The sequence below is a fragment of the Coenobita brevimanus genome, chromosome 26 (genome assembly GCF_032717465.1).
Source record: "Coenobita brevimanus isolate Jiangsu-jjx chromosome 26, ASM3271746v2, whole genome shotgun sequence".
Lineage (NCBI taxonomy): Eukaryota > Metazoa > Arthropoda > Malacostraca > Decapoda > Coenobitidae > Coenobita > Coenobita brevimanus.
In genome coordinates, this window is record NC_136979.1 from 35,103,371 (window position 1) to 35,124,641 (window position 21,271).

At 41.8% G+C, this 21,271-nt stretch overlaps 1 protein-coding gene across 1 annotated transcript in view; it reads right to left on the bottom strand.

The window, feature by feature from the left end:
• Nucleotides 1–19,225, bottom strand: part of LOC145394002 (protein amalgam-like) — a 240,833-nt gene extending 221,608 nt beyond the window's left edge. Inside the window, exon 1 of the mRNA XM_080267973.1 lies at nucleotides 19,138–19,225. Coding sequence (XP_080124099.1) covers nucleotides 19,138–19,225 — 88 coding nt within the window. The remainder of the gene's footprint in view (nucleotides 1–19,137) is intronic.
• Nucleotides 19,226–21,271: the final 2,046 nt, after the last annotated feature.

The window sequence follows — 21,271 nt, forward strand, 5'->3', positions numbered from 1 at the left end:
TGCAAGGTTTGGTGAATGAATTTGGGACAGTGTGTAGGAGGAGGAAGCTGAAAGTTCATGTAAACAAAAGTAAAGTTATGGTGTTTGAGAGGAATGAAGTCACAGAGTGTGCAGTGAGGTTGGAGGGTGAGGATATGGAGAATGTGAGTGCATTCAAGTACTTGGGTAGTGTGATGAGTAAGGATGGAACTTTGGGGGATGAAGTACGTGAAAGGGTACAGCAGGGAAGGAAGGTTGTTGGTACACTGAAAGCAGTGATGAGAAATAGGGAGGTGAGTATGGAAGTTAAGAAGTCACTGCATGATGGTATTGTGATCCCTACCCTGACGTATGGAAGCGAGGCGTGGACCTTGCAAGAGGGGAACAAGTCAAGAGTGAGAGCAGTGGAAATGAGTTACTTGAGAGGAGCATGTGGAGTGACGTGGAGGGACAGGTTGACGAATGAAGAAGTGAAGGAACGTTGTGGGGTAGATGTGGATGTGGTTGAGAAGATTAGGAGAAATACACTGAGGTGGTTTGGACATGTGGAGAGAATGGAGAATGAAAGACTGACTAAGAGGGTGTATGTAGGTGAGGTGGAGGGAGGGAGAGGGAGGGGTAGACCGAGGATGAGGTGGAGGGATGGAGTTGAGAGGTATATGAGGGGGGGGGGTGAGTTGGGGGGAGGGTAGTCAAATGGTGGGTGACAGAGTGACTTGGAGGCGTTTTGTCTGCGGCCACCCTTTGCGGGATTAGGGCGTCGGGCTATAGATAGATAGATAGATAGATAGACCTTCAAATTTTGATATTTTCCTTATGTTCTATTTTTCCTTACACTTCCTCTTACCTCTTTCGAGAAGAATTATGCTTAGTTGTGTGGTTTTAAAATGAGTTTAACACTGTAGAAGGAAAGTACCAAGTAAATAACAGGTCATCAGACTGAGGAACTTAACTGCTTTACCATGGAATGTCATCTCCCATGGAACGTCGATGACTCGCTACGTACCATCCCCGAATTACACCCTCCCCTACCAGGGTCACTAAAATTTTGCGCTTAAGGGAATAGCCAGAAACAGCACTTCATAACCTAGTGAAACTTCAGGCGTTTCTCCGCACGGTGTTACTTCATTATTAGAGGCGGGAGCTTATCTTGGAGCAGCCCAGTCAGTCAGCCACACTCCCCCTACCCCCTCCTTTTCGCACTCCCCCCTCCCCTCCTTTTTTTTTTCCTTTCTCAGACGAAAAATGTTTCACTCACGTAGACTAGCGACGCCCCATATTACGGCCTTCGTGGTGTCGTATCAATCTAGGAGTTTTGTGCTGGTTACCAATATATTAATTCAGTGTTTCGATTCAGCACCATGAAATGTAATCAGCCATCTTCGGACACCCTTTGCCGTATTCTGTGTGGCAAAGGAGTCTTCGTAGAACCTTTTTCTCGGCCATTATAAATGCATATTGCACTATGATAATGCATATTAAGTAATTTAAATATACATATGATGGTGTTTGCATCAGTAACGTACAAGTGAATAAGAAACGTATAATATGCAAAATAATTCGTTGAGGACTAAGAGTTACGAAGTCTCCTGCACCACCTAAAACATGACGCGGACTGTGAGATCGGACTTGCTCCGCCATAGTCTAGGTGGCATAGCAGAATCCGTAGCACTTTTTTTTTCGTGGTGATGTGCATACCTTGTAACACCCTCGAGCTCTCTCTTATGTTATTTCTGTACTTACAGTATTGCAATAGTAACATTATAAGAGGACAGAAGGTATATAGACATGATGCAGAATAAATCTCTGAAGAATATGTGTTACGAAGCCTACTGTGCCTCCTTAATATTGTCAACTGCATTGTGGGAAATGTGTCAGCTCGACCCGTCATCGGTCCAGATCAGGTGTGTAGGTGTTGCCGTGAACCATTCAGCACCCCACCTAAACCACCACGCTCCAGACAGCTTTCACCCCACACCCACCAAAAAAAACTCGTTTTTCAGTTATTTCAATCTGATTACTTCGTTTATATTTCATTCTTGGTTAACACGCTGCAACAGGAGGGGGCACACATGGGTGTACATCCAAGAGAGGGTTGGGGTTTATTGCTCATATAAACCCTTTCAGGGACGTACAGTCACCCTTGCCTTAAATGTTCAAACCGATGAGCCTAGCCCCGGGCCCCTGCGATTTTGATGTGGCAGTAAATGATTGGTTAATGGATGAATAGGATAGATCCTGTCTCTTAATTTTCTTCTGCTCAGGAATCATACTGTACACTGAACTACACTCACGCACAGCTTGTCCACCATCACACTTCAACCACTTCACACCGAATACTTCCTTTATAATTCATTCTTGCTCTCCCCAAACTAGTTTCTTCTGCTCAGGATTCATGCAACGCGCCACCTGCACCACCACGCACACCCCAACACACTCATCTTTCGCATCACGGCTGACATTTCATCTTTCTCGCTGAACTTCTCATACGTAAAGGTATCATTCTTTCCACACCACAGACCTGTAACCCCTTTAATTCGATGGTGTGTGTGTGTGTGTGTGTGTGTGTGTGTGTGTGTGTGTGTGTGTGTGTGTGTTTTAGTCTTGCGTCTCAACATGAACGGATCTTAAATTTGGTTTGAATGTTAAGTTTAGCCCGCTTTTGTTATTTATTCCTTTATGTTTTTTTTTTTCGGGGGGGGGGAGGACAACTTTTAAAATATTTTTTAGCCCTTGCTATCTTTCCTTCATTCTTCCTCTTGTATTCCGTTTCCCTAAACTCAGCCATTACGGAACTGACCCAAGCTAACAACAGTAATAGTAGTAGTAGTAGTTGTTGTTGTTGTAGTAGTAGTAGTTGTTGTTGTAGCAGTAGTAGTTGTTGTTGTTTTTGTTGTAGTAGTAGTAGTAGTAGTAGTAGTATAGTAGTTCCTCGTCTGAACGTAAACCTGATGGACTGCAGGGTGAAGTTGCCCTCCTCCTTCTCCTCCTTCAGGTCACCATCTGCTTTTCGGGGGATGGGGAGGGAGTTGAAGGACGTTTATATCACTGGGCATCTCCACCTCCCTGTTAAATCAATGCCACCACGTGAAGCCGACCCTGTCCAGCACCAAAACTAATCTAGCCACATAAGACGTAATTTAGTGCACGTCTCGGATCGCCAAAATTGTTGATGGCTTAGTTGCACCAGGAGCGAAGGCCTCTCACTTACCTTGAAATATTGTACACGTGGTAATCTAGCCTCGGGTCCCTACACCGCATTGGTTTTAATATTAAACAGGCTACTACAGCTTGCATTTTCCCTACCTTACCCCGTACTTATTTTGTTTGTAGTTTTATCACCGACTAGGGAGTGAAAGAGAGAGAGAGAGAAAGAGAGACGACGACGACGACGACGACGATGATGATGATGATATTAACTACCTTCCAATACTTTTCCATTTGAGGCCTTGCGCTGAGCTTAACTTTGCATCTAAATCTTAAACAACGAACGAAGTGAAGTCAAAGGCTGTGTTTATGTAAAATCTAAGATCAAAGCTGGCAGATATTACCCTGTAGTACCTGTATAAAGCTTCTGTTAAACTTCAGCCTTGCATAAGATGGTAGATAACTTAGATTGCCTCTCTTCAAAGGCTTTGGTCGCGTCTTTGGTCCAGAAATAGAAAATGGAGTGTGGGTAGTACCGTTATAGTCTTTTTTTTTTCACGTTACAAAGATCCACAGCCCTGTCCAGCTCTCGGTTGATGGTCAGATGTAGTCATATAGAAAGATGGATCTGACTAGTAACCAAGGAGACTCATACCAAAGTCATTACTAGCGATCATCGAATTTCAGGCCACCACAACTTTGTACTGAAGTTGTAAGTGTAGCCCAGTTCCGTTAAATGAAAACAAAGCGACTATAGTAGAATCCAACCACCCCCTCCTCCCACCCCCTAGTGTTTATGTACGGTATTGTGTGTGATCACGTCTTTGTACCGCCCTCGTTGTCTGTAGGTGATTGTGTGTGTGTGTGTGTGTGTGTGTGTGTGTGTGTGTGTGTGTGTGTGTGTGTGTGTGTATCTCTTCGTCCGTCTGCATGTCTGTATATGTCCGTTTGTCTGTCTGTGTGTCTGTTTTTCTGTCGGGCTATCTTTTCATCCGTCGGTTCGGACTCCTTCTTAGGAAAGCCTTGACAGAGAAACACCATTTTTTGTAAGAAGGACCTTTCGTTCCGAGTTGAACACACACACACACACACACACACACACACACACACACACACACACACACACACACACACACACACACACACACACACACACACACTAAGGCGGGCAGATGCCCTCATGAGTTCCTGTATCATCATCGTACATTTCTCATTCCATTGTGTATTTTTTATTTTCATATTTTTTAGTTATATCCCTTTTTCCATTTTTCCACTTGTTTGGTAGCCATTTTTTTTTTTTAGTCCTCCCTTTTTTTGGTTCGTTTTTATGGTATTAATATTGTGGTGAACATAACAGAGAATTACACATAAAGTATATTTATTTAACTGTCTTCGCCTCCCTCACATTTTTTTCTTGTTCCTCTCTCTCTCTCTCTCTCTCTCTCTCTCTCTCTCTCTCTCACACACACACACACACACACACACACACACACACACACACACACACACACACACACACACACACACACACACACACACACACACACACAATCAATCAATCAACTTTTCTCATAAGTGCATGAACACACCCACTTAGCCATATTCACACACACACACACACACACACACACACACACACATACACACACACACTACCCTCCCTTAGCCCAGCCCTGCACTGAGCAATTTGAGTGGTAAAACTGAGTGCATTCTCTTCTTTACATTTTCCAAGTGCCATTCTCTCGAGTTATTCTATTTTTTTATTTAATTTTTTATACTCCATCTCTTCTTATTTTTTTAGTTCTCTCATTTGCATACATTTCTTTTTACATAATCCCATTTCGTGTCTGGCTGTTTGCATATATAAGCGTGTATCCGTCTGCATGTCCAGGTTGACTGTGTGTGTGGGGGGGGGGGTGTTTGTGGATGTGTGAATTTGCCTGTGCGGGTGTGTTCATGCATTTACGAGAGAAGTTGATTCTGAGTGAGTGAGTGAGTGAGCGAATTAGTGTGTGTGTGTGTGTGTGTGTGTGTGTGTGTGTGTGTGTGTGTGTGTGTGTGTGTGTGTGCGTGTGCGCGCGCGCAAAAAGTAAACTAAGACGCCTCTCACTTCCGTTTAAACTCCCACTCCATATGTCAACCCTTTCCAAACCTCTTCAGTCCGAGAACCTCATTTGTACGCCATTCTTGCTTCCTCTAGACGGTATTTTTCTTTCGAGCGCATCACTTCACCGCAACAGATCTTTCGTAAAATAAGATAAATTTGTAAAGTAATGGGAACATTAACAACAAACCAACACTAATAATAATAATAATAATAATTATTATTATTATTATTATTATTATTATTATTATAATAATAATAACTCCTCTGATTTCAGTACTTATTTATATTGCATAGTTTGTCCCTTCCCCTCTTGTAACTCCCTCAGTACGATTATTTCTTTTCTGTAGTTTATTTTTGCTGTCTCAGGGCAATTTTTATACGGCTTAGGGGAAAGTTCTTATAGTGAGGGGGCTAATGGAGATTAAGTACAACCTCCCCAGTAGAAAACACTCGCTGCTTAGGTGAGTAGGGACGTAGTGATGGAGGTAACCTCTTCCCTCTGATGAATTTATTTTTACTGCTTGCGTATTGTACCTCGGGGAAATATTCTAGTAACAATACATTGACAGTCAGATAGACACTCAGAGACAGATAGGCCTAGATAGACTGACAAATAGATAGATAGATATGTATTAGAGATAAACTTCATCGCTGCCAAATATCTCCCTGAAGCTGAATAAAATCCCTTGGTGATGTCAAAAAAAAATATAAAAGATGTTCGCTAGTGAGGGGGCTGTTCCCTTGACCCCAGATTGACTTTTTATCATATTCCGTCCAGCGACTGAAGATATTAAGTAGTTCAAGGTATCCAGCCTCAGCAAAATTGTCAAATTTTTTCTGGAATAAATAATTATTGGCAGAAAATTATTAACTTTGTGTGTTGTTCCAGCTAACTTTAAACATTTACTCAACTCAAAAAATTCAGCTGAAGCAAAAACAGTTCTATAGCAGTGACTTGGTGATATTTTACGTTGGAATATTAAGGCACTAACGGAGGTGTCTTGTGGCAAATGTTTCTATAATCCTTTCACACTAAGTAGGCCGTCTTCCCCATCTCGAATGCTGAGTCGTAACAATAGATTACTGCTTAAATATGATGCTAGTCACGAAGGAGTGTATGATGACTTACCACGGCATCGTTTTTTCTGGCACTTGGCTACGAGAAATAAGCTGCAAACAAACCAAGGCAAGATGAATGCGAGGCATGGTCTCGTGAATGCTAGGGACCGAAAAAGGATGATGATGATGGTGATGATGATGATGATGATGATGTCAACTTAGACGATGATGATGATGATGATGTCAACTTAGATGATGATAATGATGATGGTGATGATGATGTACTTCATGTCAAGATTTCTGTTCTGTCACCTGTCTGGAAAAGCAAGCGTGATACTGTTCATGAATTAATGACCTGTACAATAATTGCAAGGCACAAGAGAGATTCTTGCGTGACTTGAACATAATAATTGAAGGCGGTGACCTATGACGTGTGACCTCGGAGTGACTGGGTGGAGTGTGTGGATTGGGTAAAGTGTGTGGAGTGTAGGAGGGATGTAGAGTGTAGATGGAGTGTGTGTGTCGTGTGTGGGAGGAGTGTGTGGAATGGATGAAGAATGTGGACTGTGTGACCCCGGAGTAAAGTATGGACGTTATGGACATGGGTGGAATGTGTGATAAGTGTGGGGAGTGTGGAGTGTGACGAGTGTGAGTGGAGTAGGTGGAGTGCGTGGTGGATGTAATGTGAGATCTCGGGGTGAAGCCTAGAGGTGCGTGGAATGTTGATGGGATAGGCGGAGTGTGTGATGAGTGTATTGTATAACCTCAAAATGAAGATTGGAGGTGCATAGAGTGTGAGTGGAATGCCTGTGGAGTGTGTGGAGTGGCTGGAGTGAAGGCGGTGTCCTGTGGTGGGTGGAGAATGACCTCTGAGTGAAGCCTGGAGGTCACTCACATCACACACTTCCCACGCTGTGTGGGGACAGAGAGAGAGAGAGAGAGAGAGAGAGAGAGAGAGAGAGAGAGAGAGATTGATATTGACACTGCATGCGTATTCATAATTAAATTATATGCCCCTGGAAATATATACTGTATATATATTCATGCATTTATTCGTATATGCATTTATCCAGTTTTATATGGATGCACTATCCATGTATGTCTGCATTTATGGATGAAAGTCTGTGTATGTGGGGACAAGGGTAGAATGACAGTGAGGTGTATTTATGTATGTTTGTAAATACGGTACATATGTGTGTATTTATGTATGTGGGGGTAAAAGGTTTGAATGATATGTATGATAAGTACAGTATGTATACTTGTGTGTTTGTATGAATGTATGCATAAATCTGTGTGAAAAGGTCATGTTGATGATGATGATGATGATAATGTATGTGCGTGTATATATATAGATAGATATTCATAGCTATATCAATGCTTTATGAGATCATAGCTCTTCAGTTTTTGTCATTCATATCCATGTCGACCTCGAAATGTATGCAAAAGTTGTGATACAGAGAAGTGAAAAACAACATTAACCGGGGTCCAGGCGCTGTCTGATATTAATTCATTACCATCATCCCAACTCTTAATCATATTTTAAAAACTTATTATTATTGTTATTATTATGATGATGATGGTGATGATGATGATGACAGGAACACACGAGCTTAGCTAAAATCATGCATACTTTAACATGGCGAAAATAATTTGGGAGAAAAAAAAAAAACATGGGCAAAGCTACGCTGTTGCAACTCTCCAGCTGACCAAGCACATAACCCTCCCCCGCATCCCTGCACACCTAACCAAGCGCATAACGATCCTCCCCCCCCCCACCAGTCTTTCCTTTTAAAGGTGGGCGTAAGGAGAACCCTTGAGGACACATAATCTGGGCCCTTCACATTCTTGTGCGGGTCGCATTGAAATCTCCGGATTTTTTTTTTCTACTTTTTCATTGTTTTGAGAAAAGTTCCTTAAGACATTGCATTGTACCTATCAAAGGGCACCAGTTCACTGTAAATCACATAACTACGTGAAATTTCATAATGCTGTCGTAAATACTTTCTGAGTTTTGGGCCGGAAACGAAATTTCTACGCCCAACCCCTCCCTGCCACCCAACTCTATGGACGGACACCTATTGATCCCAGTGATAACAACACCCTTCTCTGACTTTGTCAGGTGGATGGGAAAACATACAGATTATCACGCACAAGACTATCACGCACTCTCTCTCTCTCTGTTTCATCGTCACAGCGCCTCTCAGTTTATGTCTACACTGTTTTATTTTGTATTTTTAAAACTTTTCTCGTGTCCGCGTTTTGTTACAGCCTTCCATTTTTTTTAGGTATTGTGTGTCGTGTTGTATTAAAGTTTGGGTCAGTTTTATGTTTAATTTTGCATAATATTGCCAGAGGGATACGATAATGATGATGATAATGAATGGTGATAATGATGTGATGATTATAATGACTAATGTGAAGGTGATGATGGCTGATGAGAGCAGTGATAATGATGAAAACATGAATGATGATTGTGATAATTTCCGGGTGTTAATTATACCACCTGTGCTTACCACAATAATAATCACGGTCAATGATACTACTGATGCTTTAACTATTACAGGGATAATGTTACCAACAGAAATATTACATACACATTCATTAGTGAGAAATAGAGTTGGGATGATGAATTTTTTTATAATGTTGGTATTATTATTAACTTTACTACTTCTACTACTACTACTACTACTACTACTGCTGCTGCTGCTGCTGCTGCTGCTATACTTCTACTGCTACTACTACTACTACTACTACCGCCACCACCACCACCACTATTATTATTATTATTATTATTATTATTATTATTACTATTATTATTATTGTTATTGTTATTATTATTATTCTTTCTTACGAAGAAGTAATTGCTTGTATTCGCTCAATTTCCAAGCTACCCCATAATACTTGGCCACCGGAGTTCTCCAGCTGGCGGCCTCATATGACCCAGTATCATCCAGTTCCCAGTACTGATTTTCCAGTTTCATCGAAAAAGGTATACAAATTGTCTATTCGCCGATTCTTAGAAACGCTAAAGGTATAAACTTGAAATTATTATAGGACATAGCCAAGATCGGGGCGCAGATTTGAAGTGACAGTGTGCCCATTAGGACCAGTAGTTTCTGAGATAACTCAAGGGTCAATGGAAAGTAGTTTGAGGTCATTAGGTGTACAATTAAAATAAATGATAGAATTGGGCTACAGTCACCAAACTTGGCACATTAATAGAACTTGATATGCTGTGCATGGCAAACAAGTATGAATTACCTTGACCCAAAACTCAAGGTCACAGCCAAGGTCAAAATTCAGATTTTGCTTATTTTTTATGCACTGACGTAACATGCACAAGACGGATGACTTTGTCATGTGGTGAGTTATTGAAATTGCTAATGGCAATTTCCGTTTTCTAGTTATTATAATCATTATTACCATTATGAAAGTAAACAGTAATGATACCATTCTGTTAAAAGCAACGAATATTATTATAAATCCAGACTTAATAGGGAGTGTGATGGTGAATAATCTTACCAGAAGTGTCCAGTATTAGCGATACAAATAGGTGCAGGGGAGAGAGAGAGAGAGAGAGAGAGAGAGAGAGAGAGAGAGAGAGAGAGAGAGAGGACTGGGGAGGGGGAAACAGAGACAGACGGAGAAGAATAAACTGTGTGTGTGTGTGTGTGTGTGTGTGTGTGTGTGTGTGTGTGTGTGTGTGTGTGTGTGTGTGTGTGTGTGTGTGTGTGTGTGTCCTGTGGCCTCGTTGGTATGTTGTAATGATCCCACAAGGATACAATTACCATCTCTCCCAGAACACACACACACACACACACACACACACACACACACACACACACACACACACACACACACACACACACACACACACACACACATACTCTCTCTCTCTCTCTCACCCACCCACCCCAACCTCATTTTTACACTCCTTTCCTTTACGTATTCCAACCCTACCTAAAACTTTCCGCCTGACTCCCCAGAAACTCACACACACAAGGGAAGTGAAGGAGACAAACGAGGTCTTAATTTACACAGACATAAATTCCAGGGGTCAGACGCTGGGGGATCCTTTGCACACGGTGACGCATTTCATTTCTGTGGTGTGGCGTTACTCTCTTGGCCTGCCTGCGTCTGACCATGATAGGTTTGGCGTATGGTTGTAATGCATAAAGAAAAGGAAGATATGAACGAGGTGAGGGTGAGAGTGATGCAACTTTTTTGTTTTTGGTCTTGTTTCCAGACGAGTTTTTTTTTAAGTTTAAGAGAGATTTAGTGACTTGGGTTTAAATATAGCCTTCATTAATCCGTTCATTACATAAGCATTCTCCTACAATGAGTAAAACTTCTGGTTGTAGCAAGAATAAAATATAAAATTACGTTATCGTATCGAAGGACATAATTTACGCTAACGTTAATTCCAGAGACCGGACGGGGGGAAACCTTTGCACACGTTGACACATTTCGTCGGTGTGCTGTGGCGAGATGGCGCGTCAGTGTCAGACAGCTTGAATACATCCCGTCCTGGCCATGACATGGTCGAGGGTCAGGGTCACAATATTGGGTCAGGCATCAGGGACGGGTAACCAGGTTTTACATTTTATGCATTGCTTGTGCTGCATATATGAATCCCCGAAATGCATTATTCATCGGCGTTCATTATCATACTGATCTAGTTTCCCGTAATCTTATATTTTGGACAGATCAGGAACAAGGCTCTGAACTCTCTCGTTGGATATGAATCAGATGAAAAAGGAAGCCCTACCTACGATCCCCTCACCCACCCCCACCTGCTTGCATCACAAGTGCAGGGTGATGAAATCGTCACACCCGGGTATCAGTAAAAAGTTATGGATATGTTATCAGAGAAATTACCAATATGCCGGGAATCGAACCCGGGACTCTCATGTGAGAGCCAGGCAGCATACCACTACACCACGACCAGGTAAAAGTTAACTCACGTTGTCACAATCTTGTAACCAACGTCCCTCCGCCCCCACTGTGGGCATGAAGAGGATGAGTTAACCCCTTGGCACTCGGGCAAGTAGATGCTTTTAATCTTTCCCAAGCACTTACGGCAAGTCAGAATGAAGAGAGAACCTGTATTTTTTTTACACAGGAAAAATCATCAGAGAAATTACCAATATGCCGGGAATCGAACCCAGGACTCTCAGGTGAGAGCCTGGCAGCATACCACTACACCACGACCAGGTTAAAGTTAACTCACATTGTCACAATCTTGTAACCAACGTCCCTCCGCCCCCCACTGTGGGCCTGAAGAGGGTGAGTTAACCCCCTGGCACTGTGTAAAAAATACAGGTTCTCCCTTCATTCTGACTTGCCGTAAGTGCTTGGGATAGATTAAAAGCATCTACTTGCCCGAGTGCCAGGGGGTTAACTCACCTTCTTCAGGCCCACAGTGGGGGACGGTGGGACGTTGGTTACAAGATTGTGACAACGTGAGTTAACTTTTACCTGGTCGTGGTGTAGTGGTATGCTGCCTGGCTCTCACCTGAGAGTCCCGGGTTCGATTCCCGGCATATTGGTAATTTCCCTGATGATTTTTCCTGTGTAAAAAATACAGGTTCTCTCTTCATATGGATATGTTAGTTGTCTCACTCACCAGCCACTTTTAGTCGTCCCATACTACGCGCAGCGAACACGTTGGAGTTACTCTCATCTTCCCGGGGATAATCACGTTGTTAAAGATTTGGGGCCTGAGTCACTGCCATCCTGCAAACTTTTCGGGATATTTTCGTAGACCTGGGGTGAAATTTGGCCTACCATTATTGCTGTAGGATGCCCTGTGACGTGACATGTAGCCCAGGATTCCGTATTACGGGGCATATTTTTCACGTACAGTACTGGTGAGCTGCGTAGTGGTTGGTCTGTCGTCCTTCACAAATCAAAAATACAAGACGCACTTAAAAGTATCGTAAGCATGCTCAGTATGGTTTCTGATCTACTATATTCTTTTTACTTCAAATTGGTCCAGGTTTTTCGTCGTTTTGCTTCTTATTTCACGTACAGTAGCTCAGTGGCAGAAAATTATGCTACTGACACTGCATCCTCTCCGTAGTAGGCTACTTATTCGTGACTAGCATCACACTCTGCTGTTCATCTGTTGTTACAACTGCCCAGTAAAGATGAAGAGATTGCAGTTTTGTGCCAGGTTTGATTTTAAAGATAATAATATTAAGGTGTTTTCGATATAGATTCATTTTAATTAACCGGCAGTTAGTTATTCACAGGAATTTTTTTTCAACCTGACCGTCACTTCTTCAGGAATTTCCCAGTTTTTGATAAATTACCGGGAAATTACTACCCAAACAGTGCCTAACTAAACAATGAGGTCACGTCCTTCTGGCCTTGGGCTGTATTCTACTTGGCATTGAAGTCCGCGCAGTACCCCTTCTTTGGCGATTTATTTTCCATCCTACACCTTACTTATTTTTTATGTTATGTATATTTATTAATTACCGGCACTGACACAGTAGTAATAACATATTAGAGGATCATTAACGGGTGATGTACAAAATAAATCACTAAAGAGAATCCGAGATCCCAAGTAGATATACAGCCTCAGATCTTTACCATCCTTTTGTGCTAACCTTGGCATCTTTCAGACCTACATGTATATCCTGTAAACCTACCTTTACATATTATATTTCCGTTACGTGATATAAAAAACATGACTTTCTTGGAATGCTCAAGGTTAAAGGTAGAGACTCTATAGAAAGAGAGACTGGACAGCCAGCTTTTTGGTGCAGCGAATGGATGTTTGCTGGACATCCCTCAAGTAGGTATAAAGATCAGTGATCACTGCTAGACAACACCAAGTCACTTAACTGCTTTTCATATTTTATGTCGCGTTTTTGAACATCTGTTATGCTATATTTACACAAGTGGTGCGTTCTTAATACTTAAAGCTGTATAAAAATGAGGTTTTCCTGTATGTGTCAGCTAGACAAATTTTGGAGCATATAAAGATCTGGGACGTGTTGCCAGAGGACGCTACATCGATTAACATCAGCAGTGTTTACTTACTTTCCCCGGAGTTTTTAAGTTTGATGGAGTTTTGGTTGATTTTGAAGATTGTTGTTGTTCTTGATATCCATAATTGTGGTAAAGTGGTTTCCATGGAAATATTATCTAGGCTTACCTTTCTATGTGGATGTGAGTCAAAAACATGTAAAATAATTAAAAATTGCATAGCAAAGCCGATGACACTCACTCGCAGACCAGCTAACTCTCTTCACCTTCATATCACATAATTCCTTCTTGGTGGATCACAAGGGAGTCGAAAAAGTCGCATAGAAGGTCCATGAGAGTTACAGCACCCTAATGCAGCACAATCAAACTATTAATAAGGGTAAAAAAGCACCATTAAAAGAACACAGTGCTGCCTACTTTGCGACTACCAACAGTTTGTTTGTCAGCATTATAATTCGGCGATTTTGTCGGTGTTTACGTGTTCTTTGAAGTAAAATCCATGTGTAGAGGTGAAGATTGATCTTCAGTAGCACAAATTAACAAAGTATACTACAGTTATAGCAACATTTTATTCATCAACCAAGCATGTATCACAGCAGATGACGAGATGTATTTTTAGACTAATCTGCAGTCAGACAACACCCTGGCTCTGAGGCGTTTGCACCAAAATTACGCCGTGTCGGCTGACCAGTTAACGAGCACCAGAAAATATTGGCCGTCCAGACTCTTTTTGTAGGGTCTCTGGTTGGTACACATATCAACATTTAAAACATAAATTAAAATTGACCTAAGTCGTCAAAACGAATCGTAGACGATTTTAAATAATGTAGATGGTTATGTATATCTATAAATACTTCCACGCGTACTGTCATCAGAATCAATATCGTTACTGACTGGAACACCATTTTCGTGTATTTGTCTACCTAAATATCACCTATCACCATCCTTATCATTACTGTTGCTACCATCGTTGTCACTATCGTCACCTATCACCACATCCAGCATCATCACCACCATCATTAAAACACACACACACACACACACACACACACACACACACACACACACACACACACACACACACACACACACACACACACACACACATCACCACTACCATCATCATCATCATCATTCATAATGTTAATCGCCATAATCACTCATTACTGGTGTCATTGTCACTACTACTACTACTACTACTACTAGTATTTATCGTTGTTATTGTTATTTTCATCATGTCTGTCATCATTCATCATCACTTCTATCAACTTTATCCCTACCATGTCAGCCATTATTACCACTGTCATCACCACCATTGTCTGATATTATTACTATAGCCACGACCATCCCCATCATCATAACCACCATCATCACCTATCACTGCATCTCATATTACATCTACAGGTACTACCATCACCATCGTTTTCGTTTTCGTTTTTAAAGGCTCCAACATGCTTGCATGTGTCGGCCTATCATCATCATCATCACATCAACATTCACTCCTTACCATTACTCTGAAAGCTACAGTATTTCATCACCACCACCACCACAACAACAACAACAGTAATAACATCTTACCATTTCTCTAGCAACTACAGTATATCATCATCATCATCATCATTCCGGGGCCCATCCACCACTACCCTACCCTTTTACTGCCTCGCCTACAACCATTAATTTTCTTATCACCACCATCAACCACTATTACAGCAGGTCTAGACACGTTTTTGCTTCTGTATCTACCAACTACCAACATTTCTCCACCAACCACTATCTTCTCTACTAACATTCCTCTACCAACCTCAGTCTTCTACAATTACCAGCATTTCTATACCAACCACTATCTTATCTACCAGCATTCTATACCAGGCACTATCTTCTGTTACTACCAACATTCTTCTGCCCACCACTATCTTCTCCAGCTACCAACATTTTTATCCCAACCACTATCCACTCAATAAACAACTAACATTTCCATAACTATTCATTACGACTATATTTTTTACTGTCTTCTTGCTGCCAACAGAAGATTTTATTCACCTTCAGGAAACCCTTAGGTACGGTACTCACGGGCTTAACGAAGGTAATATCTAACCCCTCAAGTTTGAACAAAATGCCTCTTCTAGCCTTACGGTACTAAAATCGTCTAGTATTAGGACGAATAAAATAAACTCGTCCTGGTAGTAAAGATACAGTACCATTCCTTCCTTGTATCCACCAACATCTGAATTCTCTTTATATTTACCACAATATGTATAAAACTACCAACATTTGACGCCACTCGTAAAAACCGCAGTAACCACAACTACCAACATTTCACCTCTTGTCCATATTATCCCCATTCCCTATACAACTACCAGCATTTCTCTCCTTTCATAATAACCACAACTGCTTCATATAACTACCAGTATTTCCATTCCCTCCCATAGCAACTGCGTTTTCTTTATGGAACCATCAACATTTAACCTCTCATTCATATGAACCACTATCTCTTCACAGCCCCAACAATTGACCTCTCTCTCTCTCTCTCTCTCTCTCTCTCTCTCTCTCTCTCTCTCTCTCTCTCTCGATAAATAGATAGATAGATATTAGGGTGACCTCTATTTCTCGCTGTTACCAATCATGGTGGCTAGGGGGAGGCGGTGGCTCAATCGGTAGAGAGGTGGCCTGCAGTCCTAACGGACCCAGGTTCGAATCCCGGCTGGGGCAGGGAACAGTTTAAGGATTTGAATTTCATTAAATCAGGCTTTACTGATCTACCAGAAGACCCGCCGACATGTCGTAAAAATACCCCCGCTAATACCAATACACCAGTCCTGTATGAGACAGCCCTAGCATGTATTCAATATGGACGGTGGGTGTTAGCGCCGAAGTGGTGACATGTGGAGGTGTATGGTATGTAGGAGGACTGCTGGGTCTTGATAGCAGGCTGTGAAGCCTATGCCCAGAGTCGGACACATAAAAAAAAAAAAAAATCACGTCTCTCAGTTACTTAGTTACCGGAATTCTGCTAATATTAACATATTCATAACCACTAAACTACCACTGTCCATTCCTACCACAGCCTGCCATCACTCCAACCACATCCTATTATCATTCCTACCACAGCCAACCATCGCTTCTACAATAATCTATCACTATTCCTACCACAGGTTATTACTGTTCGGACCACATTCCTTTTTAAAATCTACCATTCCAACCACAATCCACCACATTTCCAACTGAACCTCCATTCCTACCACATTATAATATTACTCTTATTAGAAGCAACTGCCATTCCTACCACAATCATTCATACCACAACATATGTCCATTCCTACCGCATCCTAGCACCATTCCTACCAGCATTCCTACCACAGATTACCTACCAGAATCAGCAAAATCACTTACAACGACTATCGCCACCTACCACCATCACTGTTACCATATGTATTCCTCGCTTCATCACCTACCACCATCCCAACCACAAATATTACAAGCTACCACCAGCCATACCGTAATTATCAACACCACTACCTGCATCCCGATCACCACCATTTGTACCACAGTTCTCTTTCTTCCTACCATCGCCACTCATCATTCCTACCACAGCTTACCATCATCTCATTATACCACACGCATCCACAACTACCATTCTCACTTCTGTTATCCTGTGTCGCCCTTTACACAATTTTTCATTCTAGTACTATCACATTTCTACCACTGTTAACCACCACCTCACCACAGTACCATCATCATTCTTTTTCTGTTCCACCCACAACAACCTTCTACCACAATTAGTACTACCATTCATCTGTCACCACCAGCTACCACTACATCTTTCCTCCTACCACAGTCTAGTACCACGATCAACTACCACCATTACCACTTCATTTTTAACCAAGACAGACTATTACAAATATGATCCCTACCACTATTTCTACCACAACCACTACAGTCTGCAACACGTACTGCCCCATAACTACCACAAGCACCACATTAATACCACAACAACCATCACTTTTTGTCTATACCACCACTACCACAGACACCATAAACATAACAGTTAACCTCATCGTTCGACCTACCAAAACATACCACACCTGATACCACTACCACTTACCACAATCCTCTACTACAGCCATCGCCTACCACTTGCTAACACTATCCACCACCACCGTCTACCACAATCTCCTATCTCATCAACCAACATCCAATTACCGTCACCTACCATAATCCAAAACTATCACGTACCGTCATCTCCACCAATATCTAACCCTGCCCAACACCAATATACTTTCTCCTGCTATCAACTGCCATTATGTAACAACCATTCCTACTACCATGATCTACAGCTGTTCACTACCATCTATTATTATCTATCCATAACTACCATATTTTTTTCATCTACCACCTTTACCCACCCAATAACCACCCCTGCTAGTATCTACCACTCAGCTACCTCGTTCTGTATCTACTACTGCCACTTCCAGCAGTCAGTGGACACTATCAAGTCTATTTCGAGAGCCGGATACACACACACACACACACACACACACACACAACCACCATTTATTCAAGTGCCGTTATTCATTCACTAACCGATAATATTTATCATCATCATCATCATCATCAGTATCTGTCACCACCATTATCTCCTACTAGCATTTTTCCCATCACTGCCATTTACAAATCATTGACCATTACATCTACCACCATGATTTACCATTACCATCTCCTACCACTATCTACCACCTACAACCGCAAACAGCCATGACTTATCACTAGCATGTATCACACACTACCATCACTTTCTACCATCAGCCACTATCTTTAATCATATTCTACCATTTACCACTTACAGCCATCCATAACCATCACCTGCCACCATTTGCCATTTTTCTTGAGTGTTATATGCCACTAACTACCACCATCACATAACAGTCCCTTTCAGTTATTTTTTATTTCTTAGCACTGTTTGCCAGGATGCATAAATATTTCCTTACCTTATTTACCACTAATTAAGGTCACTCCAAATACTCCCTTCCTTTACTACACTCTGAGGTCACTCCAAATTTTCCCTTCCTTTATTCACTATTACCTATTGCCGTACCTACCAACATGACCCACAGTTGCGGACAGAAATACGGGTAGCGTTACAGTGAACACTAACTTTTGAAACTCAGAACATTGATATTCGAAGTCCAACAGTCTTTTCAGAATATTATGTTTGAGTTTTATATTTGTTCGACGAAAAAGTGGAGAGATATTTGTATTCCCAGCTGAACCATTATCTACTGCTGTTACGATAATCTCCCTACCATTACTACCATCCATCGCCTACCATAATTCCCCTGTACCATAAATCATCTACAGACTGCTGTGTGTACCATCGTCTGCCACATATCCCTTACTGTTACCCCTCACCATAAAGTTTATAGTCACAATTTCCTTTCTAATATAGGTTCATTACTGATACATTTCCCATACCAGTGTCCATGACCTACCACAGTTTTCTTACTAGTATTTACAACCACCATTCTACTACCACAACGGGTCCTTACCACCTACCATAATTTCCATACCATAACCCATCATCACTATTTCCTTACTACCATTACTAAAACATATACCTTAGCACTATCAATGACCTACCATAATTTTCACCTACTATAATTTCCTTACTTTAGCCCACCACTACCATTTCCTTGCTACCATCACTAAAAACAATTTTCTCAGTACCATTTATCACGAACCATAATTTCTTACCACAGCCCATGACTGCCATATCTTCACTACCATAATTTCCCTGCCATCACTACCCATCATCCACCATAATTCCCCGATTCCTGTCATTCACCCACACTCACCTGAATTTTTGCCATAGGCCGGGGTAGGCGGGGTGACAGCAGCCGCCCAACAAAGGTACACAAACACCACGTGACAGGCGGGCAGCATGGTAAACAAACAGACGACACCGACAACACGCGCAGGCAGGTACAGTCGTAAATCCGGGATGGTTCACATACTTCTAAGGGGAGAAGGATTTTCCGGGAGAGGGAGAAAAGAGGGGGGGATTACAAGGAGTTTATTCTGTGGCAGGGGGGATTAGGGTTTTTATTTCGTGTGTTTGAGGATTTAGTGGTTCTTATTTTTCTGTTTTCCGTCAGTTCTGTTTCCTGGTCATTTGGTTTTCTAACTTTATTTTATTAGCGTACTATTCGTTTAATCCTCCTGCTTCTCTACAGTAATGGGAAGAATTGATAAAAAAGGGGGGACAAAGAACGTGTAAAAGAAACAGAAAGGAAGAGAAGGGAGCGTGCAAATCGGTCGCAGTTGGAGAAAAGTTTCCGTCTCCGATCTCGAAAAGGAAGGGTTGAACGTAAACTGCGGGTGAGATAGACTGGAGAGGGAGGAGGGGGACGCGTGACTGGAGCAGCGGAACGTAACAAACCTTCTCGGACTCCCAGGGGCAACTGAAGCAACAGGCTGAGGGGGGACGCTTTATATAGGGTCGTGGCGGGGTTGGTGCGCATGCGATGTCGGCCGTGTTTATGTTTGCCCAGATGTTTTACAAATTCCGTCCCGGATTAATTTCGGGATGTGTGTAGAAGGTGCCGCCGCTGAGCGCAAAATAGAGTCACAGGGGTTAGTTGGAAATTTAGGGAAAACAGAAATTAATTTACAGAGAGGTTATGAAGTTTCACAGAATTCCGAAAAATCTTTAACCCTTTGACTGCTGGGAAGAGAAAAATGGTGAAATGGAGTCCAGTGCGCCCTTATCCCTTTGGCTGCTAGTGACAGAAAATTGATTAAATTAAAAGTTCAGAATACCAGTAAAACTTTAACCATAAAATTGCCAAGGGAAATGAAAGGCTTTATTTATTATTTTTACAATAATTTCTGAACCACATGCCAAAGGTAAAACGTGTCAGACGTCTCATACATCGTTGGTAATTACTGTCTACTGTGTGAGGTGCAGACTGATTAATATAACCAAAGGCGTCCTATAAATAACCATCAATAATTAGGGGCTTGTTTTCCATTACGCCATTTACTCATCATCAACATCATCATCATCATAATCATCCAGGCATCTTTTCCTACCTAAGTATGGGGTGAGGTAGGGTGCAAGAGCAAAGAGAAACCTGACAACTTAACCAGATTCTGAACAACTAAATGGGCCACATTCTCGTCCTCTCACCTTTCAGCCCTCCGGAATCCTGCCTCCATCTAACAGGCTTACCTTCCACGTATGTACTTTTCTTAACTACCTGGTGCGGCAAGTCCTAGTGCAACATTCCGTTCTGAATGTTTCCAGATAGCTCGATCCACAGTCAGTTCTCCACCCTTCAACCTCCGCTAAATACTAAGGCGTCTCTCGGCTGATCAGATTCGCCGACAACACGCGCGAATAATAAAAAGGAGCATTAGAGACTGTTTTGAAACCTCGATTGCTTAAACATCTCATATTAAGCAAATCTGCCTTGTTTTGACCTGGATAAATAAGTTCTCTCATTTGCCACCTTCAGCTTGCACATATAGGGTAGGGATTAAAAACATGTTCTGCTTTTTCACTACGATGATGTCGATTTATATTTCATTTTTGCTGTCACCATAGGCTTTGCTACTCAGCACAGAAGAGACCGCTGACAATAAAGAGCTTTGATATTATCCCTTTAAACCCCTCAATACTTAGACATCATGAAACCGACAATAGGCCTACTGCTTTTACTGTAACATGGCCCAGATTTTTTTTTCCTTTTGCAGCTTATATCACAGAGCTTTGTGGCAGAAAAATACAATACTACAGCTCTCCAGCCTTTCCACAGCACTGCATCTTGACTAGCATCATATTCTAATGTTACTTTACTGTTGCACCTGAGCATTCAAGGTGGTGGGATGACAAATTTAGGCAAAGTTAGAGGAAAAGGGGCATTGTGGGCAGTAATTTCCCTAACAAAACAGAATCGCTTGGCTGTTAGGAGAAAACCATATCTACGT